Raw genomic sequence first — 27,150 nt, forward strand, 5'->3', positions numbered from 1 at the left:
TATATATGATGGGATGGGACCCAGGGGGAAGTAGTGCCATGTCAAGGTGACCCGCTAGTGGAACAGGAGGAGGGAGAGGCCACCTGCTTGCTAGCGGTGGCAAAATGAGGGTGACAGCCATCCACCTGTCTAAGAACACTCTCATTCCAGACCCCATCTGCCCACCCCCTTTGGGATATTTCCTCCCTGGGGAAACCTGTGACCCTCACTGTCGTACAGTTTACCAGGCCTCCTGTCCATCGTCCCTACACCCGGCTGAAACTGCAACCGCTCACCTCCGACCGGAGGCCATTCAGGGGCACTGTGAAACACTACAGTACATTGGGGGCTCTGGAGCAGATGCTGGTAGTTTTATTCTGGTTCTTTTTTCTTGTTTCAAAGTGATACAGGCCCCCAGGCCTTGTGTGTCAGAGTGTGCTATAAGTCTTCTGGCTTGACTAAGTCATCAAACATGGCCAACAGGGAAGACTGTTATTTTACTCCCTTTTTTCTCCCTCTCTTATTTTCTCCAAACTGAAAGTTGATCATTGTGCTCTGTAGCAAAGATAATAGCAGGCCAGTAACAGACCAATTTGGAAACTCAAACAATGGTTACATACTGTATAGCACACTGTCTATTTGTCACTTCTTTTTTGCTCTCTCTCCCTCTGTGCATGTGGCCAACTGTGTTTCTTCCATTGAAAAGTGGAACACACACAGAATTGCAGTCTTTCACCAGCTAATCCACCCTGTGGATAGAGCTTTCTTCCAAGATGTCTTTTCTGACTGCAGTCAGGGGCCACCCCATAGCTCCCATGGCTGCAGACTTGTGGTCTGAACCTAGGGCTGTGTTTGCTCTTTCCCAATAGGTTTCAACCACATAACTGAGTGGGTTCTATATGGAAAAGGCCCACCAGATTTCTGACATGTCTTCAGATCTCCTTTAGTCCTCCAGGGCAGAGAGACCTGCTGCACTCCCTCTCTCAGCTAAAAGTCATATGCTCATGAAAACTGAGACTGAAACAGGATGTACAGAAATGGATGGAAAGAGGGTAAAAAATGTGAGGATTTAAGAGAAAGAGAGAAAAGAGGAGGCAGAGGAAAATAAAATGCGGTAAAGAGAAACATCATCTCTTTGTTTTTATTTAAAGAAAAACAGACTTGCAAGAAAATATAATGTTCACAGCAATGGAAATGTAATTTTGAGAAGGTTGCAAAGGTTTGTAATTAAGACAGTATAGGAGCTAGATTTCTTTCATTTCAGGCTATCCGACCTCTCTGCATGTTCTGCATGGGTGCATGTTGATTAAGAATGTATTTGTGTTACCTTGACCACTTTCTTGGAAAGAAGACACAATTACATCTCATCTATTCTTAGAAGATCAGAGCAGATTAAGTGCTCCACTACCCCTCTAGTTGAATGTGGGGGTCCTTTTTGCAAAGTTCTTCTCAATGGGGGGGGAACAAAAACATAAACAAAAACTGTAAATTAAGAGAGAAAATAATTATAGCCAAGATGTTGCAGAATCAGCTCCAGGAGAGCACTCATATATTTAATTTAAGTGCTAAACCTCATCTAATTGTCATGGCAACAGCTTTTTCCTTCAACAAATACAAATCATCCGCTCAATCTCTCTATCTCTCTCTTTTCTATCAGTTACCTGACTTTCCACAAGATGCACTGTCTCTGGTATGAAGACTACATGTTTATCAGATCCTGAAACAATCTTTAATGCAAGAAAATGCATCAATGAGCCAAAATGTGGCTGAAAATGTTACAATTCACAGATGACCAGCATTTGACCCCAAAGGTCATGCTTCATAACACCACAATACTGTTAATATGAAATCAATGAAATCCAATTTGATTGGCTGATGTGGTCTGTTTGATGCCTTGTTAATGTTTAAGGTAATTTGTTTACCACAAATTCACATTTAATAGTTCACACTTTAGCACATGCCCCACTTATCTTATATCAGGATAAATAGGTTATGTGCAATAATTTAGTTTAGTAGATTAATATTTTATTACCCCCGATTACTAAGATTAGCCTGAAAAAGAGCAGATCAAGAAAGGTTACTCCCTGAAAAGTCAAATGAGACATAAAAGAGTGTTGGTTTAAAACTAAAATGTCAAAATTTATAAAAATAATGAAGTAAGGGCTTAAAGTGTTGCTTGGTGGAGTCCAGCAGGAGGTCCTTCATTAGATCTGGTGAGCTGGCTCTCAGGCAAAGGTGGAGGAGGGTGGTAGTGATTAGGGTGTTTGAAAGGATGTATGAAACAGCAGAGAGCAAGAAAAAGAAACAGATAATCACACAAAGTCTCTGTCTTTCTGGGCTCTGCTTCAGGTAATTAGCATGCCTCTGCCACTAAACCTGCCAACGGGTGGACTTCATTACAGATATATACTTGCATTTACATACTTGACACTTGCTGGAATGTACAATCAAAATGCACAGACTGCTGTACAGATGATGCCCATTAGACAAGATTTGTGTCGCAGCAGGGCTCTTTATGTGAAGTAACTCAAACACAACCGGACTGTGAGGCATTTCCGTGGATTCCTAAAATTATTGTGTGACACTGTGAAAAAATCGATCTGTATTAGATGCACCGAAAGACGTCTTTATACTGTTACAGATGATTATACTCTAATCAAACTGTTGCTCTTAAATCAAGCTACAGCTAATGGCAAATCTGCAAAAGATGCCGCCCTCTGTAGCTCGGTTCTTCCGTTATCATCTGCAGATCTTCACCAGTGATTTAAAAAATACACTTCTCATTAATCTCTGCTTATCACGGCAAGCTAAATTGTCTCCCAGAGAAATTGCATTAGCGTGTGCTTTGGCCAAAGGCAAGAGACTGCAATAGATAGTAACAGTGTTTGCTAAAAGAAGGCACGGGGTGCAGACAGGGAAAGGGCCTCTGACAGACTGAAAATGGAAGAATGTGTAAATAAAGAGCAGAGAAAGATGAAGAAAAATTGTGGAAAATGTAGTGTGAAGAAATGGGAGGTAAGGGGTGGTGAGAGGAGGAGAGCGATGAAGAGAAAAGGGGAGGCTGGTCTCATTACTATAAGACCTTCTTTCTCCCTCCAGGCTCAGGTGACCCCAGTTCTTTACCCCTCTGTCTCTCACACCACTAATCATTTGGTTTTAATCACCAGGATATTCACCCTCTTTGTTCCTCCCCCCTCCTCCCATCCCTTCCCTCCATGCCCTGCTCTGCGCCCTGGCCTTTGCCAAGGTCCAGCTGATTTTATTCTAATTGGCCATATAGCCTGGGATGGGACCAGCATGTCTGACTGTCCTCATCCATCCATCCGTCCTATCCATGTTCCACCTCTTGTCCTTTCTGTTCTTTCCTCTGTCTGTCCCCATATCTCTTACTGCACTCACGACTTCATATCTGAGCTTGTTTCTTCATCTCTTCGCTTCTTCCTCTCTCTGCCTCATCTCTCTTTCACCTCTAATTTTTCTTTTTACCCATATGCTGCCACGGCAGCTCCCTCCCCCTGTCTGTCTTTCATGCCGTTCATTGACATCGCAGTTGTGTGAGCATTTTCCAATTTCTGTTCTGCCTCTCCTGTTGACCTCACATTCCGCCAGACAAAACAAATAGCCTTGATGTTGTCTGCCAACAAAAAAAGCTTGGTGTGACTGCCTTGATCCAAACACAATGGCATGAAAGAAATGTGAAGCTGTTCAATTAGGTAAAACTGATGGGTGAAATCTGACTTTCTCCCTTTTTTAAGAGGGACTGAGCAGATGCGGATTCAGCATCAGATGGCGCTGAAAGAAAAAAAATGTGTGCAATGTGAACAACAAAGGTTGATGAGATGTCTGCTGGCTATAAAAGCACACAGAATTTAAATGAAACAGAAACCAGGGTTTCTGGCTATCTCTCTCTGTGAGAGTAGTAGACATTTTTTAATTACTGAGGAGAAAGAGAAATCAAGGTTACATTTTATGCATCCTGTTTTCCTGTATGTGATACATATGTAAATAATGAACCCAAAAGTTTTCACTCAAGCAGAACCACAGGTTGTGGTTGAAGAATTACTTAGGGCTTGATGTTGACTGCATTTATTCATCTTTTCTCTTTGCAAAGAGTATAGAAAAATCATGCATAGCAACTTTTAGCCAGCTAGTGTGTTTACAATATGAAACATTGAAGCCAACAAAGATGGTGGTCACCAAGGCTAATCTTAGCTGTCACGCTGCAAGCAAAAAAAAAAGGAGAACAGCAGATGGAAATCCTATGTACATGCCACAAATCCTCTACTTTTCTTTTCTCCTCTGGATCAACAGCTCCAATAAATTTTCATTACACCTGTGTGAAGCGCTTCAAATAGAGCCACAGAAGCAGAAACTAATTACTTTCTAATTTATTGACTAATGGCCACAGCCCTGGGAGACAGCTGCAATTGTTCTAACAGTCCTGCTGCTCCGACTGCACTCTGGTCCACTTTAGATTCATAACCAAAATAATTTATCATTACAAGCACATTAAATTGAACCGTATAGACCATAACAGTGGTAATTTATATCATTTTGTTGTTAGGGATGCCTTTCCCTCCCTTGTCTTGAAAGCATGGAAACTAGAGGATGGGACTCTCACAGGCAGAAGTTGAATACTGCAGGTTCACTTTGTTCCTCAAAGAACTCTTTGTTAGGTGCCTCAAGCTTAATTTGCTGGAGTTTAATGGAGAAAGGACATAGAAAAAAGTGGATTTTTCTTTATCTTTTTATTCTGCTTTTTTTTATTTTAGAAAAGTGTATCTGACAAACATAGTTTCAAATTCAGGGACTGACCTATGGTAACTTTTCTGCTGCTTTTCATCAGCCAGCCAAAGTCTGTGCTGATAATATGTACATTTTGTGCTACTGTCCTTCTCTTTCTTGCTGGTAAAAGTCCCTTTAAGGGTGTCAATGTCTCCAAAAACAATACTCAAATGGTCACTCAGTGGTTTTAACAGTGTGATAAAAACATTAGCCATGTGTCAAGCATTTCTTAATCACTATAAAGGATGCCATTTGTGCATTGATGGGATATTATGAAACTATTTGTGATGGCATTTTCCATCGGTGTCATTAAGATAGAAATTCTATACGATCATGCAAATTCATTATGTTAGCACTAATTAGCATTGACCTTGTCCTCTAAGAGGTGAATGGTCTTAAATAATGCCAACAAATCCCGAGTACAGCCTGTAGCTGGCTTGTAGAATAGAATAGTGTGCAGGGACATGCAAACGTTTTGGCTTGGATGGGGTTGAAAAGAAAAGGGAAAGAAAAGATGGAAACAATTAGGTGGTTGAAGATGAACTAATGTCCAATAGGCAAGGTTGAGGGTAATATTCGTTCAACACTTAAAGTTTAATTTAGGGTTTTTTTGTATTTTTTTTCATAAACGAAAAAAAAAGTGGCAAGTTTGGCATACGAAGATTCTTTCACAGTCAGAACAAATTTACAGAAAAATGTGATAAGTTCTCTGGTTTAACTTTTACCCTAAGGCAAAATGATGCAAATTTTAACAATCACAATACATGGCAAGATAAAGCTATGAGGAAATACCAAGATATTTTCATTTTCAAGCTGTTTCTTATTTTATTCTATAATTAAGAATTTACAGTCCATCAGTTATGGTGGAGGACAAGTTGAACTCTGAGAGAGCAAGAAAACTTTCTTATAGAAAGGAATTTTTGAAAAGTTCAATGCAAAAAAGTAACAAAAAAATTACTGCGTCCATAATTCAGCACTTAAGGAATTCAGCTGGATATAAGGTTGTTTTCACAGCTAATAGTTTGCTAAATTTGGTACAATTCGAGGTTGCAACATTCAGCTGAGTTTAGGGGCCTTAAAAAGCCACTTTTTTTGCTTCTGCCTTGAGCTGTTGATTGTTTTTTGATAGGGCAACTTGCTTTTTCTCCCACAAAAGTTATAGTCCCCTTCCTTAGGATCATTTGAAGAAAACTGAGACTTAATTTTTTAGGTGGACAAGAATTGGTCACACCTTACAAAACAAACCAGACTTTCCAAACAAACTAACCAGGGTTTTGTTAAGATGGGCTGGTGGGAATACATCCATCGTGGACTGAAGTAGAAATAGAACTTTATGGCAAAAATGAGCAAAAACATACAAAAGCAAGGATGAATAATTTAATTAGAAAAACAAACAAACAAGCATCTATCCAACAGTTAAGAACAGAAATGGATCAATCAGTTGCAGTTAATGAATTTTGGATCATTTCACCATTAGGATAAAAAACTTTAACAAATCTCATCAGAGCAGCGCATGTGAAACAGCAACAAAAAAACAGTGTCCTACATAAAGTTATGATGCTGGTCAAAGAGTAGTTTCTAAACTCTGACCATACACAATGTATTAAAAATATTCTTTATGTTTAGTGAGTAACATTTTGGTTAATCTGTAGAGGAGATGCTATGTAAAATTCACATTATGTTTTCACTTGGCCTAAAATCTCATGAAAAAAAAGAGTGGATGTGTTCCCATCAGCTCAGAACAAGCATTTTATTTTCTGTGAGTCTCTTTCCTTGTCCCTCTGCATGTTGCATGGCCACATTAGTCCAGATAGGATAGTGATGAAATCATGCACTTATGACCTAGTTGATATTGTGTGATGAAATCGTGATCCTGTATTTAAATAAAATGACTAAAAAAAAAAAAAAAAAAAAAAAAAAAAATTATATGCACTGCACTAGCACTACATGACAGCACCTGGGTCCAACTGGACTCAAAAGCAGTCTGACTATCACTTAATTATGACGTCCCATCTTGTTTGAATTCATGCTTGTGTTGTTCTTCCTCTCAAATGTAAGTCGCTTTGGATAAAAGCGTCTGCTAAATGACTGTAGAATAGAATAGAATAGAATAGAATAGAATAGGAGAAAACCTTTAGATTATGACTTTCACGTTTTTCACAATTACCATAATTGGATGGTCTGTTTACTGGTGCCTTTTGGAAATAAGGTCAACTCTAACTTGCTTAGCTATTCATGCAACCAAATTAGACCAACTTTTTCTATGTCACTGTAAAATATGTGTAAACTAGAAGTGCACATAAATTAAGTTTTTTCTACCAAATTAAGCATTAAATAAAGTCATCATAACACATGGAGACAGTGCAACACAATTTCTTGCTATTTATATTTTAGTTTATGTATTTTTCCTCCACATTTTACCTGAAAGAAACCAAACAAAAAAATATATAAATAACCTCAAGATTTCAGAGTAAAGCCAGAGCAAACTTGGAGGAACTTTTTCACAGAAACAACAACTGATTTGAACATGTTTATGGTGCCAGCTCGGTATTGTGCTGTTACTAGAGGCTAGAAGCTGACGGTGATGTGGCCCTCAGGGAGGGTCTGAACAGTAGCAGTCTGTCTCCGTGGGAGGCAACACTCATTCACACCCCCATGTGCATAAACATACCAACTGCTCAAATTTACACCTCTGTTTCAACCTTTAAAAGCCACAGAGACAGTAAATTTGCCTAAACTGTAAAATTCAATTGTATTTTGCCATCTGTATCAACAATGACGTGGGTGACCTTTTGCCTGCAGTTACCTCAGTTTCTTGTGCTCATGCAACTTCTGCCTAGCTATAAATATTCATTCAAAGCTTCTAAAACAACAACAACAGACAGAGTACGTCCAAACAACTGTAGGTGCATATGAAAATAACAATAATAATAATGGTAATAATAATAACAGAAGACCATCAATTTGAGTAGAAAATGTGAACAGCTTTTGTTTTCCTGTTTGATTATCAATCACAATCGTAAACATACATTAACTGAAAACACAGATGTCACTCCTGTTTCTTTTTGTTCTCTTTTTCAGACATTCAAGCTTTCACAACCTGATCAATAAGATTCAGAAGGCCACAAGTATGACAAAAAGTGTGTTTGTGTGTGAGTGTGGAGGGGGTCCCCTGGGATGGACGATAGGGACACTTAGAGACCAGAAAAGCACAAACAGAAGCACACACATTCACATACACATATACACAACCTGTCCTAAATTCCACAGCTCCGCACTTACGTCAGACTCCTGTTTAAGACACAAGCCACTTAATGGAGCATAGCAAAGGCAGGTTTGTGTGTTTGTGCACGCGTTTCTGCGTGTGGGTACTTGTATGTGTTAAATAATGTTGGACTGAGAGAATTTACTCTCTACAGCAGAAGCAAGGGAAGGACACACTGCTACAGTGGAACACACACAAAATCAAGCACAATGGCTATTAAATCAAAAGCAATCTCTTTGCTCCTGGCAAATTATACACAGAGAGCCCACACATGTGTGTGCATACACGTACAATAAAAGTGACAAACACCATCAAATACATTTTGAGACTATTAGGTAAGTGTGGCAAAATGTTGGAGGGAAATGAATGACATTCCAGCAGTACATCCTCTCCAAAGCTGAATAAAATGTGTCAGCAGAGGGAGTATAAAATCTCTGAATGAGAGTTTTTTGGCATAGTAGATATGGAGAAAAATCAATTTCAGGGCCAAGTATGGTGCCAAGGACATCCAGAAGGGCATAGCTCTGTTGATCTGTTCATATCAATTTGCTCCCTCCAGAAGACAGAGAATGCTATAGTGTGCAGTGCTGCATCTTTAAGAAATATCGCCCAGATAACAGTGCCATAAAACACATCATTTTACAGTCAAACCATCTCAGTCTCAAATGCACTTGAAGCGGAAGCCATTTTCAAGCAACATAAAGTTTAACATGGCGCTACATCTGCCGAGCCGCTAGCTTCCACACTACATGGGACTGAGCAATCTAATTAGGGGGACATGGGATAGTATTATGTAGAGCTACACAGAGCCCCTCCCCGCCTCTTCATCCAGACATGATATCCACCTCAACATGTGGTCATCTCTGGAAGAGCAGAGTTCACTCTTAATTGCACTATACCGTAGGCGGTCTGTCAGTGGTTGCAAAGTTTGTAGCAATTGAGTTTTAAACGCTATGATCAGTCCCACCCACCTGACACAAAGTTCTTACGTGGATGATATTATGTATACCACAGGTGTCAAACTCAGGTCCTCAAAGGGTAGTTTTCTACAGGCTTTAGTTGTTTCCCTGATCCGACACACCTGACTGAAATTAATGGGTCATTGTGAAGAACTTGTCAACAAGCTGTTAAATCTATTCAATTTAAATCAGGTGTGTTTAAGCAGTGAAATAACAAAAACCTGCAAGATAGCGACCCTCGAGGACCAGAGTTGGACACACCTGATGTATAGCTTGTGTGTATCAGCTACCCATTTTCCATTTCAGGCATCATGTGCTTATCTTAAATAGGCCTTATGAACACCGATATGTGTTGAAAGAAAATTAAATCAAGAGTTAGCGCCACAGCGAAATTAAAAAGCACTGCAAAATTGTTTGAAAAAATAGTGGAAGATTAGATGAGCAGTTTGATGGTTATCCATCCAATCAGAAAAAGACTTTACCCAGCCTTTGTAACCTTTTGAACAACAATATTCCCTTGAAACATCTAAAAAAAGAAAAGTTTGCCTGACTTTTAATGGAGTCTCCATCCACTCAGCATTTCAACTACCTGAGCGAGAAGCAACTAGATCATCAATGCATCCTAATTCAGACAGTATAGATTACAGATTGTCAAGGGGCAAAAGTTTGATTTTTTGCTTTGACCATCTGGGAACAAATTCCCAATATAAATTTAATGGATCAGTGGTGATGGAGGACTGAGAATTGAGTGAATTACTATTCACAATTGGGATAAAGTGCTGTGCACAGCCTTAGTGGAGCTAAAAGATCTATGCACAACCTAGATGTAAAGCACGTTTAGGGTGGAGCGAAATTTTAATGCTCTATGAAAAACATTAGGAAATCCCACTTCTGTGTCTCCTGGCACTATATGATGACATCATATACTAGAAGAAGAATAAATGTCAAACCTGGCTTTGTTTAGATGTCCTATGGGAAAGGGGTGGACCAAGTTCCTCAAAGGCAGTACAGTTAAACAAGTGATGTTGGGTTGTGGGTAAAAATAGATGGGCCAGATGGAGACGAGAAGGCAAATGTTCAATTAAAATGTTGAGAGGAATCAATTTGTTTGTCTTAATTACATAGTTAATTTGTTGAAGCATCTACAACAAAAAAAATCCTGTGTCATATTTTCTGCTGTGATAATGGAGCCATGCAGGAAGGGAGGGGCAGCTGCTTGGGCTGAGTGCTTTTTAAATGGTTCACCCTCTGCTTCTAAACACAGCGCTCAGTATGCCTTCTCACCCATCTTTGAGTCTCTTTTGGTGGGGTGTGTCAGTAATGAGGCCCTCCTGTGGCGTTGTGCTCTGCTCCTCTGTTGGTGCAGAAAAGCGCACCCCCGCCATGTCATGACATTCTGACAGATAGAAGCCGTGGAAAGCATATGGCCAACGTGGCAATGCCTCCGACGTCCTCCAAACTGTCGTCAGGCTCAGGCATAATGAGCAGTAGAAAGATGAGACCAAGGCCTGAATTTAGGAGACATTAGTCGTCACATTTTTTTTTTCCTGAAATGCCACAGCTCAGCCAGAAAAATACCTCATATACGAGTCAAGCGATCGCATGAATTTGTGACTTCACACAGAAAAACTGTGTACTTTAGCCAGACAGGAAGTCTCCAAGAGACTGTATATCGAGATTTACTACCAGGAATGGGTTTTATTGAACATTTTGAGTTATCCGAGACACATTTAAAATTAAATAGCATGAAATTTACTAGTGAACTGGTTTAGGTATTCTGCTTCACTTTACATACATCACAACATGGAGTCAAATGGCAGAGAGTTAGGTTAGAAACAGAGAGATGTCACTGACTAGGCAGGAATGAATGATTGTGTGTTTGGCCAGGAAGTGGCTGCTCTCCTTTTCAAGTGACAGAGTCGTTAGCCTCCAGAAGCCAAGGTCCGCGGTGACTAGACGTGGTTTTAGATAAGGCGCCCATTCAGCCATGCCCTCGACATGGCCTCCCTCTGGACCAGACTCCTCTGCCAGTCTCCTTCCTCTTCTCTGTCTGGCCTGTTATCCCAGACTGTCTAGACACCTCCCTGCACGTGATCCTTTACCCCAGCAGGGCCCTTCTCAGTTCCTCTGCTCTCACTACTCAATACTACGTCACAACACTGGCTGGCTTGAGGGCTATGAGGGGCTTCTGAAAGGGCAAAACAATGCCAGGCAGTTGTCTCCAGCACTCATTCAAGCCATTTACTGGAAGGCTTAGAAAAAGCTGCTCAGCATTTGTTTCAATCCTCCTGTGAGAGCGATTGAAATTATCACAATCCAAGTCTTGCTACAATTTATCAGACAGTCCCCAGGGTTGACTGTAAGTGTGCGGCTGCCTGCGCCAAACACTCTATGATGCAGACACACCTTTGAAAAACAAAAATAACAAGTGAGAGTGCTTCAACTGCTTTTTGTATGCAGAGAGGAAGATGAATGAGAACAATGAGAAAGCCAAGAGGCAATTACAGAGTGGATGTGTTCGGGAACAGACTGATCTGCCGGTGGCTAACCACCCGAGCGTCTGGGTACTGTAGCTAAGACTGTCAGCTAGAGAAGCAGAGGGTGTGTGTCTGAATTTCCAGTGTGGCACCCTCATTGTTCAACAGGTGGAGTCTGGACTCTATACATTAATATTAACACTAATACAAAGCCTTTTAACCCTCATCTGCTGCAATAGAAGGCAGGGGTTGGAATGAATTATCTTCCCTTTGCACAAAGCTAGAGCTTCACAATCGTGACTGATCTCTATTAAATTACATGGATTGAATCAGAGATCCTTAATTAGGCCCCAATAAAAGTGTCATGTGGCTTTTGAAACCTCTGAGCATGCCGTGATTGGATAAAAATGTGAAAACATACTAAATGAAATTGGTTTACCGCTGAGTGTGCGCCCCATGACTCTTGAGTGGAGCAGCAAAGCTGGAGGAAATAAAGTGAGGAGAAATAAGTAAGAGAGAGAGAGAGAGAGAGAGAGAGAGAGAGAGATGGGGGAGAGAGAAAAGCAACAGAGATGCAGAGAAAAAGCGAAGGGGGAGTCTCAGGGCGAGTCACACCTCTTTGCCTCAGAAAAGCTTCTAAATTCCATGTGTGACCTGAGGGAGTGGGCTCTAAAGAGGCAGCCTAAGATGCTGCGATACAGAATCTGACTGTTGCAGAGCTGTGAGCTAATATGGTCTGCCATAAACCAAGTGAAGAGCGCTACAGGTATGGAGCAAATCTCAAGGAGAAAGGGCAATCCTTGCATATGCGTAGTGCAAGCAGAACACAGACATGCATAAAGACACTTATAAACACTCAAGTAAACACATCTGGGACTTACATCTTTCTAAAAAGTGGAACATAATTCCTTCTGGCTCCCTTGGAACCTTGCATTGACTAATGTCAGGATGGCCAAAAGCTTTTAAGTGCTTTAAACCCATAATAACTGAAATGTTTTGTCTTCCCCTGTGAGCTTTGGGTTTGTTAGTAAGAAAATTAAATGCAATTGAAATGAAAGCAAAGATGGGGGACTTTCAGACATTTTGGGGGGGGCTGCTGGGGGATTTCTTATCTATAAAGGCATTAACAAGGGAACAGAGAGTGAGGAGGCTCCCATGATGTTTTACATGTTGACAGGGGAAGTAGGAAAAAGGCAAAAAATGCAACACAGCACACACTGGTCTTATTTTGCCCTCTTCCCTTTTTGCATATTTGCTGCTTATGTTGTTTGTGATGTCTGTTTTTTTTTTTTTTGTTTGTTTTTTGAGAACATGGACTTAAAAATAAATAAATAAAAAACAAACCACAGATACACAGTCACAATGCAAAGCAAGGAACAGTAAACACACAAACAAAAAAACAGCCCCCAACCACCTTCCCACTCGCCACTAATCCTCTCATGCCCTAATTGTGGGTGCAGTCACCCCAGATTCACTTTTTCAGGGAGTAAGAAAGGAAAGGCTTTGACTAAGAAAAAAAAAAAAAAAAAACAGACCTCCCAGTCTTTCCCTCAAAATGATTCCTCCGCCAGAGGACACCAGAACGGTAGGTGGTACTCTCTCTCCATTACATTTCACTTTTATCTCACCTCCCCTTTGCCTCTCCATCTTCTTGTCATTCCAGCTCTCTTTTCTCTCCCTCTCTTCCTTCTAGTGTAAACCGCCTAAGGTGATTATGGATTGTGATGGTCGTGGGTGGAGAAGGCGATTCCCTGTCTTTGTTTCCTTAAAATAGATTTAATATGCTATTACCTAATGCCGTTTGGAACCGCTGTTTGATTGTTAACATTAGTTGGTAGTACAACACAACAGCACTAAGGTCATAGTGTTGCTTTATTAAACACAGACAATGTGATCATTATGGCCATTCATTAGTGAATGGAACTTGTACAGCAGTTTACTGAAGATGGGAAGTAAAATATAAATAAAAGCAGCACTAAATGATTGGCAAAGCATTCAAAAACTTAAATGTTAAAAGTGAGAAATTTTGTTATTTTGGAAAAATAATACACGTTTATTTTGATCTGCATGCCAGCAGCACATTTAAACAAATTGGAACAGGGGGAATAAAACACTGGAAAAGATGTCTAAAACAAAAAGAAACACCCAGTGGAAAACCTCACCACTAATTAAGTTAATTGGCAACAGGTCAGTAACATGATGGGGTGTAAAGAGGGAAGGCTTTAAGGAGTAAAGAGAGGGAGGGATGTATCTCTCTGTGAAAGATTGTGTGGGCGAATAGTTCAGCTGCATTAACAACACTCAATTCCATAGCGGAAATCACCGCATGGGCTGAAAACCACTTCTGAATGCCATTGTGAGACAACACAGTTTGTGACTGCGTCCACAAATGCAATTTAAAACTGCGCTATTCAAAGAAAGAAAAGACACGCTGCTGCCTTTTCTGGGCCGAAGCTCATTTAATAAGGTCTGAGGGAAACTGTTGTGGGTTCTGATAAAGCCAAATTTGGCACTGTTTCGGGAAGTGAGTCCTGAAGAGGTTAATGTCCACCATGGACACACACCATATGAATTTGTGTTTTCATACAATGTTTAGCTAAGTAAATCATTGTTTTGATTATTTTTCTTCTTCTACTTCTTCTTAATTGTTTTTATCTGTTTAAATTTTGTACAGCTTCCAAACATTTCTAGAGGCAGAATTGTTTAGGTATGTATATATATATATATATATATATATATATATATATATATATATAATTTTTTTCTTTTTTATTATCAGAAACCCCCACACCCCCAACCCCTCCCAACACACAAGCCTCAGAGAAAGATGCTACAGATGAATAAGTGATTGGTGACTGGCTGAGTTTAATCGGAATAGTGCTGCTACTGATGAGAGGTCTGAATTGGAACACAGCCATGCCAACCATTACAGCATCCCTCTATTTTCCTGTGTGTCTTTCTCTTTATCTCTCAGTGTGTCAATATGTCTGTCTTATACTCTCTTTCAGGCACAAAACTGAGGTGCACATTAGGTGCTGGTGCTGCACATTTTGATGCTTGGCTGTCACTGGATCATTGTCTGGTGACATAAAATGCAGCAAAGCACTGAGCAGTGATGAAGTGGAAGGGTTTTAAACCTGTGTGCACTGGCACTTTGTTTTACCAATGTCATCTCAGTGTGAAACTATAGCCAAGCCACTCCTAAAATTGCAAATACAGAAAACACAAAGAGACAGCTTCCTTCATTTCAGTTCATGTTCCATTACTGCACCAGAGGTCTGATTAGACAGAGGGGCAATTTATGAGCCACTTCACTGCCAATTCAATAGGCACATCACCTGTAAATAATTAAAGCCCTTAATGTCCTTTCTGACAAAATCATAGCTATCATGTTAATGCATCCATCAGATTTTTCCTTTGGGTCAGGCGTAGGACTACTTAATATCTTGGCTGACCTGTCTTCATAACTCTGCTGAGCACCAACTTATAGCAAACAGAAAATAGAAAAAAATGATTGACTGCAATGAGAAATAATGAAAAAAGGAAAAATACAGCAAATATACTTTCCAACTAAATGAGAGTGAGTATCAAGTGAAGGGTGTGACTTTTTAGTTTAATTTATGATGTAGAAAAATAAAATTCACCATCTTCTTGTTTATTTGTCTCAATTGGCCAAAGAGCATTTTAAGATTTGCAAGATTTTAAATTGTAGAAGCCCTTATGATAATCTGGAAAAGACAGTAGGAACATGATGAATCACAATTTTCACAGTTTATTGTCACAAATTGCATCATTGTGAGAACTGTCTCCTCCAAACACTCATAACTGTACCAATGTTTAAAGATGACATTAAACTAATAGCTATTTTTCTTACCTCATTTTGACAAAGACATGAATATTAATTAATCCAATCTGCAATGGTTCTCACCTTTCCTACTGCGCACTCCTCTCAAAAGTGCATTACAAAAAAAATCTGAATAATTTATCACTTGTCTTAAATTTGAATTGATTAATTCAGTAATACAAAATTAATAGGTGGCTATCCTGCACATTCCACTCGTGCCGTCCTCTCCCATCTTTAATGAAGCAGTTAAAGTAGTATGGCTCTTGCCTTGAGTGAAAGACTCACTGAGGAAGCGGGTGGAGGAATAAGGTGCCTGAGGTATCTGTCTAATATATATATTTATATAATGGTGTTTCATCAGAATCAAATGTATATCAGATTAAAGACAAGTAAGAAGTCCCCAGAGTGTTTCATGGTGAATGAGATATGACTTGAAAGAACAGCTTGGACAATGAAAGAAAAACCATCTAAGAGGCTTAAATGTAATAAAAACAAACAGTGGAGGTCAGCCAGATGGAAAAGGGCAAAGTTTAACCAAATAAAGGGGCCAATGAACCTGTAATGCTCTTCATAAGTGGCCTTGATGCAGAAAGCAAACAACAAGCAAGGTTGCTGCACTTTCTTTGCCGCTTAATGATGAAAGTGCAAAGGGTCAGTCCTGCCATTTGATGTTTTTTACACATTTAATGGTGCCACATGGCAACCTCTCATCCGCTGTACTTCCTGTACTGGGAAGCTCAGCTGGGGCAAAGAAATGGGACAGAGTGTGTGCCAGTGTGCATGGGTGTGGGTGTGTTTGTGTGTGTGTTTAACACACTCATGTCGTGCCTGTTCTTTGCTGGTGATTCACCCAGCTCTCTGGCAGTCATCCAGGACCTATTTTCTCCTTCTCTTTACATAACAGCAAACAATATCATTGAAACTGTGTCCTGTCCTTTCTCTTCTTTCTCCTCCTCCTCCTCCTCCTCCTCCTGTTCTCGTTCCTTTGCTGCTTCCTGTTTTTCCTTAACCCACCTTTCTCTATGTGTGGGACCTTTTTAAGACCTCTGTGTTCAGTAACACTGCTGTACCACCCATGGGATCGTGACACGACCCGTAGAGAACAGACGCACTCTGACCACACCCAAATCACAGTGTGGTACAGCAGATCCTGGAGAATGGCAAAAAGTGGTGCGTGGGATGGGAAGCTTTTTTAAACTGACGTGTCCCCTAGGACTTCCTAAAGGCCCAGGATCTGCAATCCGCTTCACCATATGCCTACAGGACAGCACCCAACTGGGTACCAGGGCATGATGAGCTGAAAATAGGGATACTCCGTCACAATCCTTACCATGCTGGCCAACATACGTCTATTTGATAACAGAGCACCGTGAAGAGGTGGAAGAGAATGGTACAACAGGGGGTGGAGAGCAGGGTGGGGTTGAAAACAGCAAATCAAGGGGCAAAAAGGAGAGAAATAGAAGAGAGCTCGGTAAGGACTGAGGGTAAGACATTGTGTCTGAGTGTTGTGAGTGTCAGGGTGTGTGTAGGAGAGGTGTAGGCAGAGTTTAGTGTCTGGACTGCTCAGTGACTCAGGTGTGAATAATACGTTGGATCTACTTTGTGTGAGTAAGAGGGAGCCAAGGGGAGAGGGAAGGAGCACAGTGAAGTGCAGGGCTGGTCGTCTATGTGTCTAGGTGGCTGGGGGTGAGCTCAGCTGTGTCTATGGCCTGCTCCAAGACAGCCAGCCTTCACACTGCTCACCGGTGCAGAAGCGCTAATTGAATTAAGTCTTTATTATCAGGCTGCAGAGGCAGCACTTCTCCCCATCTCGGCCTGCTTGGCTGACACTTTCTCCTTGAACACCTGCTTGACATCAACTTCCTCCTCTATTTATTTATCCCCTCTCTCCTGTGGCCAGCTACTGGCTACATTACTCACTTCCCTCCACCTCTTTCTTCAAATTGGTACACTGAGCCAGACTAAAGGTATTGTTATTTTATGTTGCTTTTGTTTGTCAGTACTGCATAATACTCATCAACTTGGATCGCCTGGGTTGGATAACTTTACCGCAGGGTCATACTTCTGTTATCTGCCATCCAAAAAAGACACATCATAAAAAAACACCAATTCTCTTGACTGATCCTGCCCTTCTTGGCCTTTAGCAGCTACCCCTTTGAGTGTAAAGAGCATAAAGGCCATAAAGCTAGACGATGTTCTATGTTCTTTTGAATGGTCTCTAGTGGGCAAGCTGGCCAGTATAATATACAGCAGCTAGGATGCGAACTAACATATATCTAGTCCCCTGTCCATTCTCACTAGCCTCAGGCTCAGGCTGCTTTCCTGGGCTCAGAGTGGGCATTACTTTAGAGGACAGACAAACATGAGGCACTATTAAGTTGGCCAGCAGTCTGAGGCCCTTAGACTTGGCACAGCCCTCGTTGTAATCTATTGACCGTTTGCATCATTCCTCCCTAGCCCCCCCCAAAACCACGGGACTTTTCTCTCTCTGTCAGTTGAATCCATTGCTCATCTCCCTCCACCTCTATCCACTGTTTACCCACTCTATTTTTCTTTTTTCTCTCTCTCCCCCTTATATGTCAGCTCAATCCTTCTCTATTCCATCTCTCTCTTGCTCTTTCATCTGTTTACGTAAATCCATCCCCCCTTCCCCTTTGCCCCTTCTCCATCTCACCCTATCCATCACCATCCTTCCCATCTCCATCTAGTCTGTTCGCTTGTCTTATCGACATGTTTCCATTTTCTAAACTGCTCTCGCTCAATCAAATTCACTCTTCCTTTAATGACCTTTTTCATTTTCTTTTTTATTCACTCTTTCTTCATGCCGCCTTGGCTCACCTCACTCCTGTCCTCTCTGCTTTCCCTGGTGGGCTTTATTTCACCCAGTCCACATGGCCCCAGGTGGCCATACCTGTCCTTGTAACGGCTGTTACTGGGTAGAATCAGCGGGGTACAGTGTCCTTCAGGGCCTGGCACAATGGGGTAACCAAGTGTCATTGTTCAACAAAGTTTTACTTCAGATGAACTAGGATTAAAACAACAGAAAAGCAGAAGGACAGGCAGAGGAAAGACATTAAAGCAATCAGACTAGGTCACTTTACCAAACTGTCTCTTCACATTTAGTTGACATGATGGATTTTTTTCATAAGTCTGGCTTGGGTCAGTGCCACAAGTGAATCCAATATGATTTTATCAACTGCGTCTGCATCTTTCATGCCTTTGTTTATGTGTGCATCTCTCTTTTTTTGTGCCATCCCCTCACTGTGTCTCACTCCTGCTGCTACTGTCCTTCCCTCTACTCTCCTCTGAATCTCTTCCAGCCAGCCAGTGCCACAAAGCATTAGGACCAAACGCTACTTGATGCCCTGCTCAGGCACATCTTACCGCCCACCCTCCACCCCTCCAACACTTCCATGTATATACACACATGCACAGACAGAAAGTCCAGTACTTTTTCACACCATTTACTGGAGTTGGTGACAGAAACACAGTTTACATGTAATGCTTGGGGGAGGTCTTATTCACAGTGGCAGACTTGTCCTGGAATTACCTCTCTGATATAAAAGATACAGACACAGAATATACTAGTACGAATTTAATTCATAACACGCACATTTTCACTTGTAACTACGTACATACATGCCATGCCAGTACATTAAAGTGCATGCATATGTTCCTACACAGCGGGTTTCAGATGCATAGTCAAAATCGCTCAAGCTCGTGTACATACACGCCTGGCACAAGTATATTTGCATATGTGTGGCTCTATGTGTCTATGTGCCTCTACTTCTTTTGTGCAGCCACACACGCACATGAGGTCTACACAAATTCACATGCTCGATACACAATGGCAAACAAACAGTCATTAGTAGATTTCGGGCTGCCTTTCAGTTCTGTTCGACTCTGTTGTTGGTGTACCCGTGCCTCTGGGGTGGCGCCACTGCTGTAGGTTTTAATAAAAGCATTGTCTTTGGAAGCTGTCTAAAGGGACTTTGTTTCATTTTGAAATGCTGCCGCTGCTGCTGTTGCTGTTGCTGTGGATGTGGGAGGAGAGAGGGCTATTGCGCTGGGACATGGGGGCGGCCAGGTTCAGTGTCAATGTGGGGTCCTCCAAGGACTGGAGCTTATTGTTTGATAGTTTCAATATACAATCTGTGGGTGTATATGTGTTTGTAAGAGAGTGTGCTCTGTGGTAATGCACAGAAAGAACGTGTGAATGTATAGATTTCAAACTTGTGCACAGGTCAGAGCATACACAGCTGACACAAATTGATGTTTTAGCTATCCAACAGATAAAACACATCTACTGGATCTTTCTTTTATATAAACACACATATGTGACGGCCATAGAAAGGCTATTTCCACTGTGGTGTGAAATGAGTCCTATGAAATAAACAGTGGAGACAAGAAACACTAATGTGCAACTGCTCCACCATGAAACCATGATGTTTACAGGATGCTATAATGAGCCATCTCTATATGACACACAGGTGTCCATTAGGTCTTTGTGCTGACCAATCTGTGACACCATTCAGTCAACAGTTACTCCATCTGTCAGCATTGAAACACCTCCGAAAAAGCCCCTCAAGGGGACATTTGTGCCATTTATGATGGACAATGAACGCCAGCTCTCAACAGGAGTACAATGCTGTGGCCATGATGAGGTCAAATTAAATGTTAATGTCTGCGTTTGGAGCCACAGTTCTGTTTTCAGCCTTCTCCCACATGCGCCTTCAGATCCCATCAGTTGAAGCAACATGGACACATCTTTAAAGAGGCAAAGGGAAAGAATGAGTATTGCTATCTAGAAAACAGCAGCAGAGGAAAATCCTAATTGTACCTTTAAGTGGGTTCCCTCCTGTGGAGTGAAGGTGCAAGGTAACGGCCATCTTAAATCACAGCCTGGCTGTGGCCTTCATTAAAGCCATAATGCTAGGCTCTCCCTTTAATGGAAATGGAAGCCAGCAAGGCTGTGGGTGTAAATTAAAGTGTAAGGCCCGAGTAGGGAAAGATTTCCCCAGCTCTGACAGGTGCGGCCAGAATTAGCTGTAGTGCTGTTCGAGCAGTCAGTGGGAGAACACCGGTATTGATTTTAAGCACTGTTGCATTTCCTATCTGAAAAGGAATGTGTATTACTAGAGCTAAGCACATCAATCACTCAGCATTCCACCACTCTCCCTGGGCATGCTTCAGATTTTGAAATGATAAACAAACAGGAACAGACCAAAACAAAAGACAGCGCCGACTGCAATGTTACTGTACTGTGTTGTGGGCTTTTCTCATGTGCATTCACATGAGCCTGGTAAAATGAATCTGTACGCATGCAAATGGTCCTCTTCATCTTCTCTTCCTTGTGTTGACAGGATGCCGTCTTTATTCAGGGCATGTTCTGCATTGCGTGTCACCTTGGTCAAACAGCTGGTGTCAGCTCCTTGAGCTCTTGCTGTGGCCCATTCACATGTTTATGACCTGCATGTGTCAGAGTTTTTACATGCATGCAGTGCAGCCATGCAGCGCTGTGCCTTCATGTGCATGACCCCACTGCTTATCTCTGCCTCCCATCATACCCCACTGACCCGGCCCAGAGGTGCTGGCTGGGGGAGAATTAGCCTTCTAAGCCTATTCCCCACAGGGGTCAACCCACAAACAGACATGCAGACATGCCCCGCCAAAACAAGATGAATACACACCTAACCACATGCACGTTAAGATGTGCAATGACAAATGATAAGACAGCGTTTAACCACAGGTGTCCCTTGTGTGACCTCTCACACGTGACCTTGGGCAGAAAGCTTTTTATATAGAGGCCACCCATCAATCAGCCTCCATCAATCACACACACACGCTACATCTTTTCAATCCCCACAACCTTTAATGGCCCCAACATCCATCACTACTTCCTACCCTTTCACTGACATCTGGAAAAATATAAACACTCCATAACCTTTCTCTCAGACTCTCCCATTCACAAAACACATGCAGAAAGTAAACAGACACACATCTTGTCCTACATTGATGACTCCGCTGGCACATGTGATGTGTTGCTGTTTTGTCAGGTGTTTTGTTGTGTCTGTAGGTGCACTCTTAGAGATACTCCCTGGTGACACATCTGAGGTATCAACCCCTGCCCTAAGACTCGACCAACATGAGCCAACTGGGAGTAAAACCTCAGTGATGACAGACTGTGGCCAGGAGCATCCTGTCTAGAAAGTCACTTGATCTAAAATCTCTCATGTGTCACATATTTCAGACTGTCTTGTACAAGAGAAAGCCAAGACTTGTGACTTCTACAAAGCTCTAAAACTGGTAAAAACAGTCTTTTTTATTACCATCCCTTTAAATGTATTCTTATGTTCATTTACCATTTGACAAGATAACATGTGCATTCAAGGAAGAGTTAAAGGAAGACTAATGATTACTATACAGAGCAGATCAGATGGCCATATTAGCTTGACAGTGAATTCATATTTGGTAAGTTGGAAAGCAGGCACTGGGAAAGGAGGGGCATTCTTGATTAAAAGCAAACAAAACAAATGAAAAAAGACAGTGAGCATAGAGCTCTTTCAGCTTGTAATTACAACAGAGAACATATTCTAATTGGCAGCGTCTTTATGCAGGACTATTATCAATGTCTCTCTGAGGCAGAGGAAAAGAGAAGGGGTGGGGTGAGCGATGGGTTTTATGTCAGTAAGCCCAAGGTCCATTTACACATGGCTGAGGATTGCAAATAATGCCAACATTGCAAGTTCAGCTCACAGGAAAACATAAAGAAGAGCTCAGTCAAAATGTATGAGCATGTAACATTTAGTAAAAGGATGATTGTGTGATTAGGTTGTATTTGTTGTAGTGGTAAAACAGAAATAAATACATATTGGGTGGACAGACAGTGTGACAGTAATGTTTGAAGAATTCCAAGAGAGATGTGTATCCTGGGGCTGTCAGATCTTAAGAAATTAGCAAAAACAGCTTAAAAAAAAAGATTGCCAAGGAATATCATCACAAAGTCACATGTATAATTAATTATCATCCTAGACAGCCAGTGCTGCCATGAACGCATTTGCTGACATTAAGTTTCATGTGTTAAAATTAGTTGAAAACCAAAGGAGGACATTTTATTTTCTTTATGCATCTGCATACATTAACAAAATGCATTAAGTACAATGCTGGAGCTCCTACTCAAATATCACGGTAGCTGTTGGCATTTTGTTCCACTTGTGGGTGTAACGGCTGACCTACACTCCTGAGTGGTGAATGTGCAAACTAATAGGGATGCATTAACATACCATTCAAAACAGATGCTGTGCTGGTGCATGCTATATTAACTGGCATGATAAAGATAGTTATTAGTCAATACTAATATTCTGTGGTGTTATCTGCAAATCGCTATATTTTCTAAAAAGCCATCAGCAGCCTGTGATATTAAAAACCTCGACCTGAACTTAATGGGGGGGGGTCTGTATTAACAAGATGTGTAAAACTAAATATGGTAATTGTAGTTCCTTGAATGTAATACTAAAAAGGTGATGAATCTTTTTTTAAAAAAGGGATGTTTTAAAAGAGGGCAGGAGTAAAATTGTCTTACCTTGTTTTAGGGGATGTCGTTAGCCATTCTTCATGCTTTTCAAATGTTATCAAGTAAGCTGCAATCTCCTGTGAAAAAGAGAAGAGAGGGGAGAGGAACAGAATGGAGTGAGGCTTAGATATGTCATCTTTAATCACCCCTCTCTTGTGTTTGTAATACATTTGTGAGACTGCTTCATTGATATTCAGACAGTCTAACCAGGAGCACAAACACAGGAACGACTGAAACAGGGGCAATGCTGGGGAGTTCAGGCAGGTAAACGCACCCTGGTAGAAGTAAAATGAAAGACAGAAGTGGGATGCGGTTGAGGTCAGATCATCTTCTGAGACCATCTTTGTTATGAAAGCTTTGATCAAGTTCTCCTCAGAGGACATCAAGGTGCTCTCAGAGAGATTGACGTCTTTGTGTTTGAGAGCAAGTAGCTTTTAACATTTTAGGTCCGATCCTCCTCCAAATCCCTTTGATCTGCCCTTGACACTCCTCTGTGGATCAATCCACTGTTTAACCTTTGAATAATTATTACATGCAAGTCTCACAAATATTGACATGTGTGTGTACTGTTACTTTGAAAAAGCTGTAGATCCTTTGGAGTCAGTTGTGTAAAACCAGATGAGATAGACACTGAAATGAAAAATACAAAAAAGCTGAAACTGCCACTGGCATAAATAGAGATACTTCAAACACTTTCATGTTTCCCAGGCTCACCCTGCCTACTGCATGTGTCTGAGTTTAAGGGGGGGGGGACACGCTACACTATACCCGGCCATTTTCTCACCAAACTAATGGGCAGAAATAAAAAGCACTTTGGCTACTAGTAGACAACTTAATGATTACCAGCAACAGCCTGCAATTCACTCTTCACAAGAACATTTGTCAAGCTCTTACAGCAGGAAAGACACATGAACAGACTTGATGCCATCTTGCATAGAAACATTGTCATCTTATTTTCTGAGGATGTACGTTTCTCTTCATGTTGGAGTGTCAACAAGCCTGCCTTGTGAGATCCGAGAGGCTTTGTGTTGTCACTTTATTATTGTATAGATAAGTAATAAAGGTGGGTCTGCTTTAAATGACAGGCATGTACCAAAACAGACAAGCAAAAATCTCAGCCAGATCCATTCTTTATAGATCACTTTTGGTAAAATAATAAAAAAAAAAAACAAGATTGCAGCAGCCAAATGACAAATTCAAGGTCTCACAAAGCAATCAACAGAAGACATCACTCATCTTTTATGCAAAGTTTATGAAAAAAAACCCTCCTTTTTCTAAAACAGTATGTGCAAAAGTCTGGAGCATTCATATGGTGCAGCGGAAAAACTGAGCTTTTTAAAGTGTCCTTCGTGCCTTCTTTTCTCTACAATTAAGTATGCGCCGCTGAAAGAAGACTCCCATTGGCTCATCAAGGCTGTGTCACAAGTGTGACCTGGCACAGGCACAGCACACTGGCGATAGCCCACAGGGATGCTGCTGGGTGTTGCCGTGTGAGGGGTTCCCAGGCTGGCAGGGGTCCCTGACTGGCACTGCTGCCTCCAGGTGCAAGCTGGGAGATAATGTTGTGTTGATTAACTTCCTGTTCTCTTGCCATAACGACCGGAGGCACTAAAGCCATGACAAGACGGAGTCGTGAATCAAGAAAAAGATAGGAAGAGGATGAGGCTGACAAGAGAAGCTCAGGGCTGTTTCTCCGCTTTAAAACTTCTGTTATACAACAGAAAGAGGGGGGAAAAAAACAAAAATGAGGAACCAAAAATTCCAACAGTGGCCATAGACAAAATTTTCTTGATTAAATAAGAAGAAATGTTCAAATTTGGGGGTTGGGGATTGCTTAACTAATAGTAAGATTATGTTTTTCCATTCATTTGTAACTAAATTAGACTAACATGGCAGTGATTAGATTAATCACTGCTATTCAGTGTTCATTTTAGGAAGGATAAATGGCCACGGGAAGCTCTTTCAGTGACCTTGGTGCCTGTTAGCATACACCCCTTCCATCACTCCTGCCTTTAAAATCCAACCACAGCCTCTCCCTCATCGGAGGAGGATGAAACAGGGGCCACATGGTCTTGTATTTAGAGAAATTTAAACAAAGCTAGAAAAAAACAGGGTGCCTCTACCTCTGGCTCTTTGCTCACCCCTCCCTCTCTGAACAGATGCCAGGGATTATTCCAACCCCCCGACCAGCCATAAAGGTGCAATAATCTTATGGTGAGGAAACAAACAAAAACAGACGTGCAGCTATTAAACAGCTGCAAGGAGACAAAGTTTGCATGGGCGGCATTATGAGAGGCTAGCACAAGTTCAGGTTGAGCAAACACGCTTGAGGGTTAGTGAAAGAGGCGGGCAGGGGGAAATGCATAAGTGGAGTACTGAACACTGATGGTGCATCAAAGTCAAACCAGCTGTCGTCAAAGGGCTCTGGACTCTATCTGCTGACCTTACTGCCTCTGGCTCACTGGGGAAATATTCAGAGTCAGTTCTGTGAACACACAGCTCCCACCACAGTTTCCTGTTAAAACAGTATCCACCATATGCAAGGGTGTTTGAACTTAACTGCTTTATGCCTTAACCTCTCCACTGACATGATCCTTCATATGGTTTTATCTTATTTATGAATAAAATACTGGTAAGGACTGTTTTCTCAATATCTTAAATTATGACAAACTATCATTCATGCTTGATCTAAATAAACAACAATCAGCAAAATCTCACAGTGAAGCAGAGAATAAGTATGAGCAATACCCTCTCTAATTGACACAATGGTTGCAAAAATAGGGGCCTTTCATTTTCCAGGGAGAGAACAACCCAGAGCTGTTTGCTGTTGTCCAGCCAACTCATTTGTTTCTTTTGTCTCTGTAATAGTGACGCACTGTTAGCAGAGTAGGCTGCATCAGAACACGCTGGAGCCAGGCTGATGGAGATGGAGAGGAGATTGTATCTGTATGTGTCTTTCTGCCACATTACAATCAGAAATCCTGATTACTGGTTACCTGTCTGTGCATGGCACGTTATTAACATGCTCTGCAGGGGCTGTCACCTCTGTACTCATCAGTGTGTCTCTACTTTGGTTCTCTCTTCTCATGGCCCACACATATCCTCTCTCTATCGTTCTCTCCCTTAACCGCTGAGGTGAAAAGCAAAACCACCATGAGAAAATGTTCATTTTGAGATGACTGGCTTTTCAAATGATATTTCCATTCTGAAGGTACAACATTTTCCCCAGAGAGAATCATCATTTCGAACGTCTACCTATTTGAAAACGGAAATGACAGTAACATATTCATCCCATTTCATGTCTTTACATTGAGACAGAGAGAAGTGAGAGCAGGAGCAGTAAACTTTCAGAAAAAACATACACGGTTTTTGATGCATTTCTAAATTCTAATTGTTGTAAGTATTAAGATGATTTCAGCAGAAACTTTCTGTAATCCTGATCTGATGGATTTTCTTCTCACTCCACAAAAGTCAGTCAACCATAACACCAGCATTTGATGGACATATTCCAATGCAGATTCCTTGTCCCCGGATGATTAGAAGCTAGACTGTTCTGCTGTACTCGTCTAATTCTCCCTCTCACCATCTACTTTGATTTATGGGAGAAAATAGGAGTGCTGAAAGGAGCAACACTTCAGCATTTGGATGACAGACCTGATTGTTTGAAACAACTGTCTCTGTGCCATTAGAAGAGAGATAGGAGTCTTTTGGCATTATCTCGGGACAGATCAGACACCTGTCTCTAAACACCATCCATAATGTTGGTGTTTTCCTGCAGTCTGCACTTTGGAGCTAAAACAAGAAAAACAAACAAACAAAAAAACGCAGAAATAGATGGAAACCATACAAAGTTGAATTATTATTCATAATTTAGTTGGCAAAAACAAGTCTTTGTCAAAAACAAAGAAAAAAATTCAACAATTACAGCGCATTTGTCCATTACAGTATTATTCCAGTCATGTGGGTCCTCTAGTGACACTAATGAAAATGCACTTAATGAATAGCTGTATTAGAAAAAAAAACTAACTTTAGTAACAGTATTGATTGCTGTAAAAGCTCGAGCTAATGAAATGAATATGAGAGAGTAGGAAGATGTGAAAGAATAGATGAAGTGAAGTCTGGTTAGGCAGCACAGCACAGCGCCTCCAGCCTGCCTCCTGGTGAAGTCTAGGGAATGCATCCTCAAAGCTTTGACCTTGCCCTGCACTTGAAAGCAGGAAGTGGATGAAAGCGGGGCCAAAAGGAGGGATACGAGTGAGAGGAGCCCT

The 27,150-nt window shown here is 41.3% G+C and overlaps 1 protein-coding gene across 1 annotated transcript in view; it reads right to left on the reverse strand.

Moving 5' to 3' along the window:
* The window catches only part of camta1a (calmodulin binding transcription activator 1a), a 295,760-nt gene that overhangs the window by 132,265 nt on the left and 136,345 nt on the right, over positions 1 to 27,150 (reverse strand). Inside the window, exon 4 of the mRNA XM_042004277.1 lies at positions 22,892 to 22,959. Coding sequence (XP_041860211.1) covers positions 22,892 to 22,959 — 68 coding nt within the window. The remainder of the gene's footprint in view (positions 1 to 22,891; positions 22,960 to 27,150) is intronic.

Source organism: Melanotaenia boesemani, chromosome 13, assembly GCF_017639745.1.
Source record: "Melanotaenia boesemani isolate fMelBoe1 chromosome 13, fMelBoe1.pri, whole genome shotgun sequence".
Classification (NCBI taxonomy): domain Eukaryota; kingdom Metazoa; phylum Chordata; class Actinopteri; order Atheriniformes; family Melanotaeniidae; genus Melanotaenia; species Melanotaenia boesemani.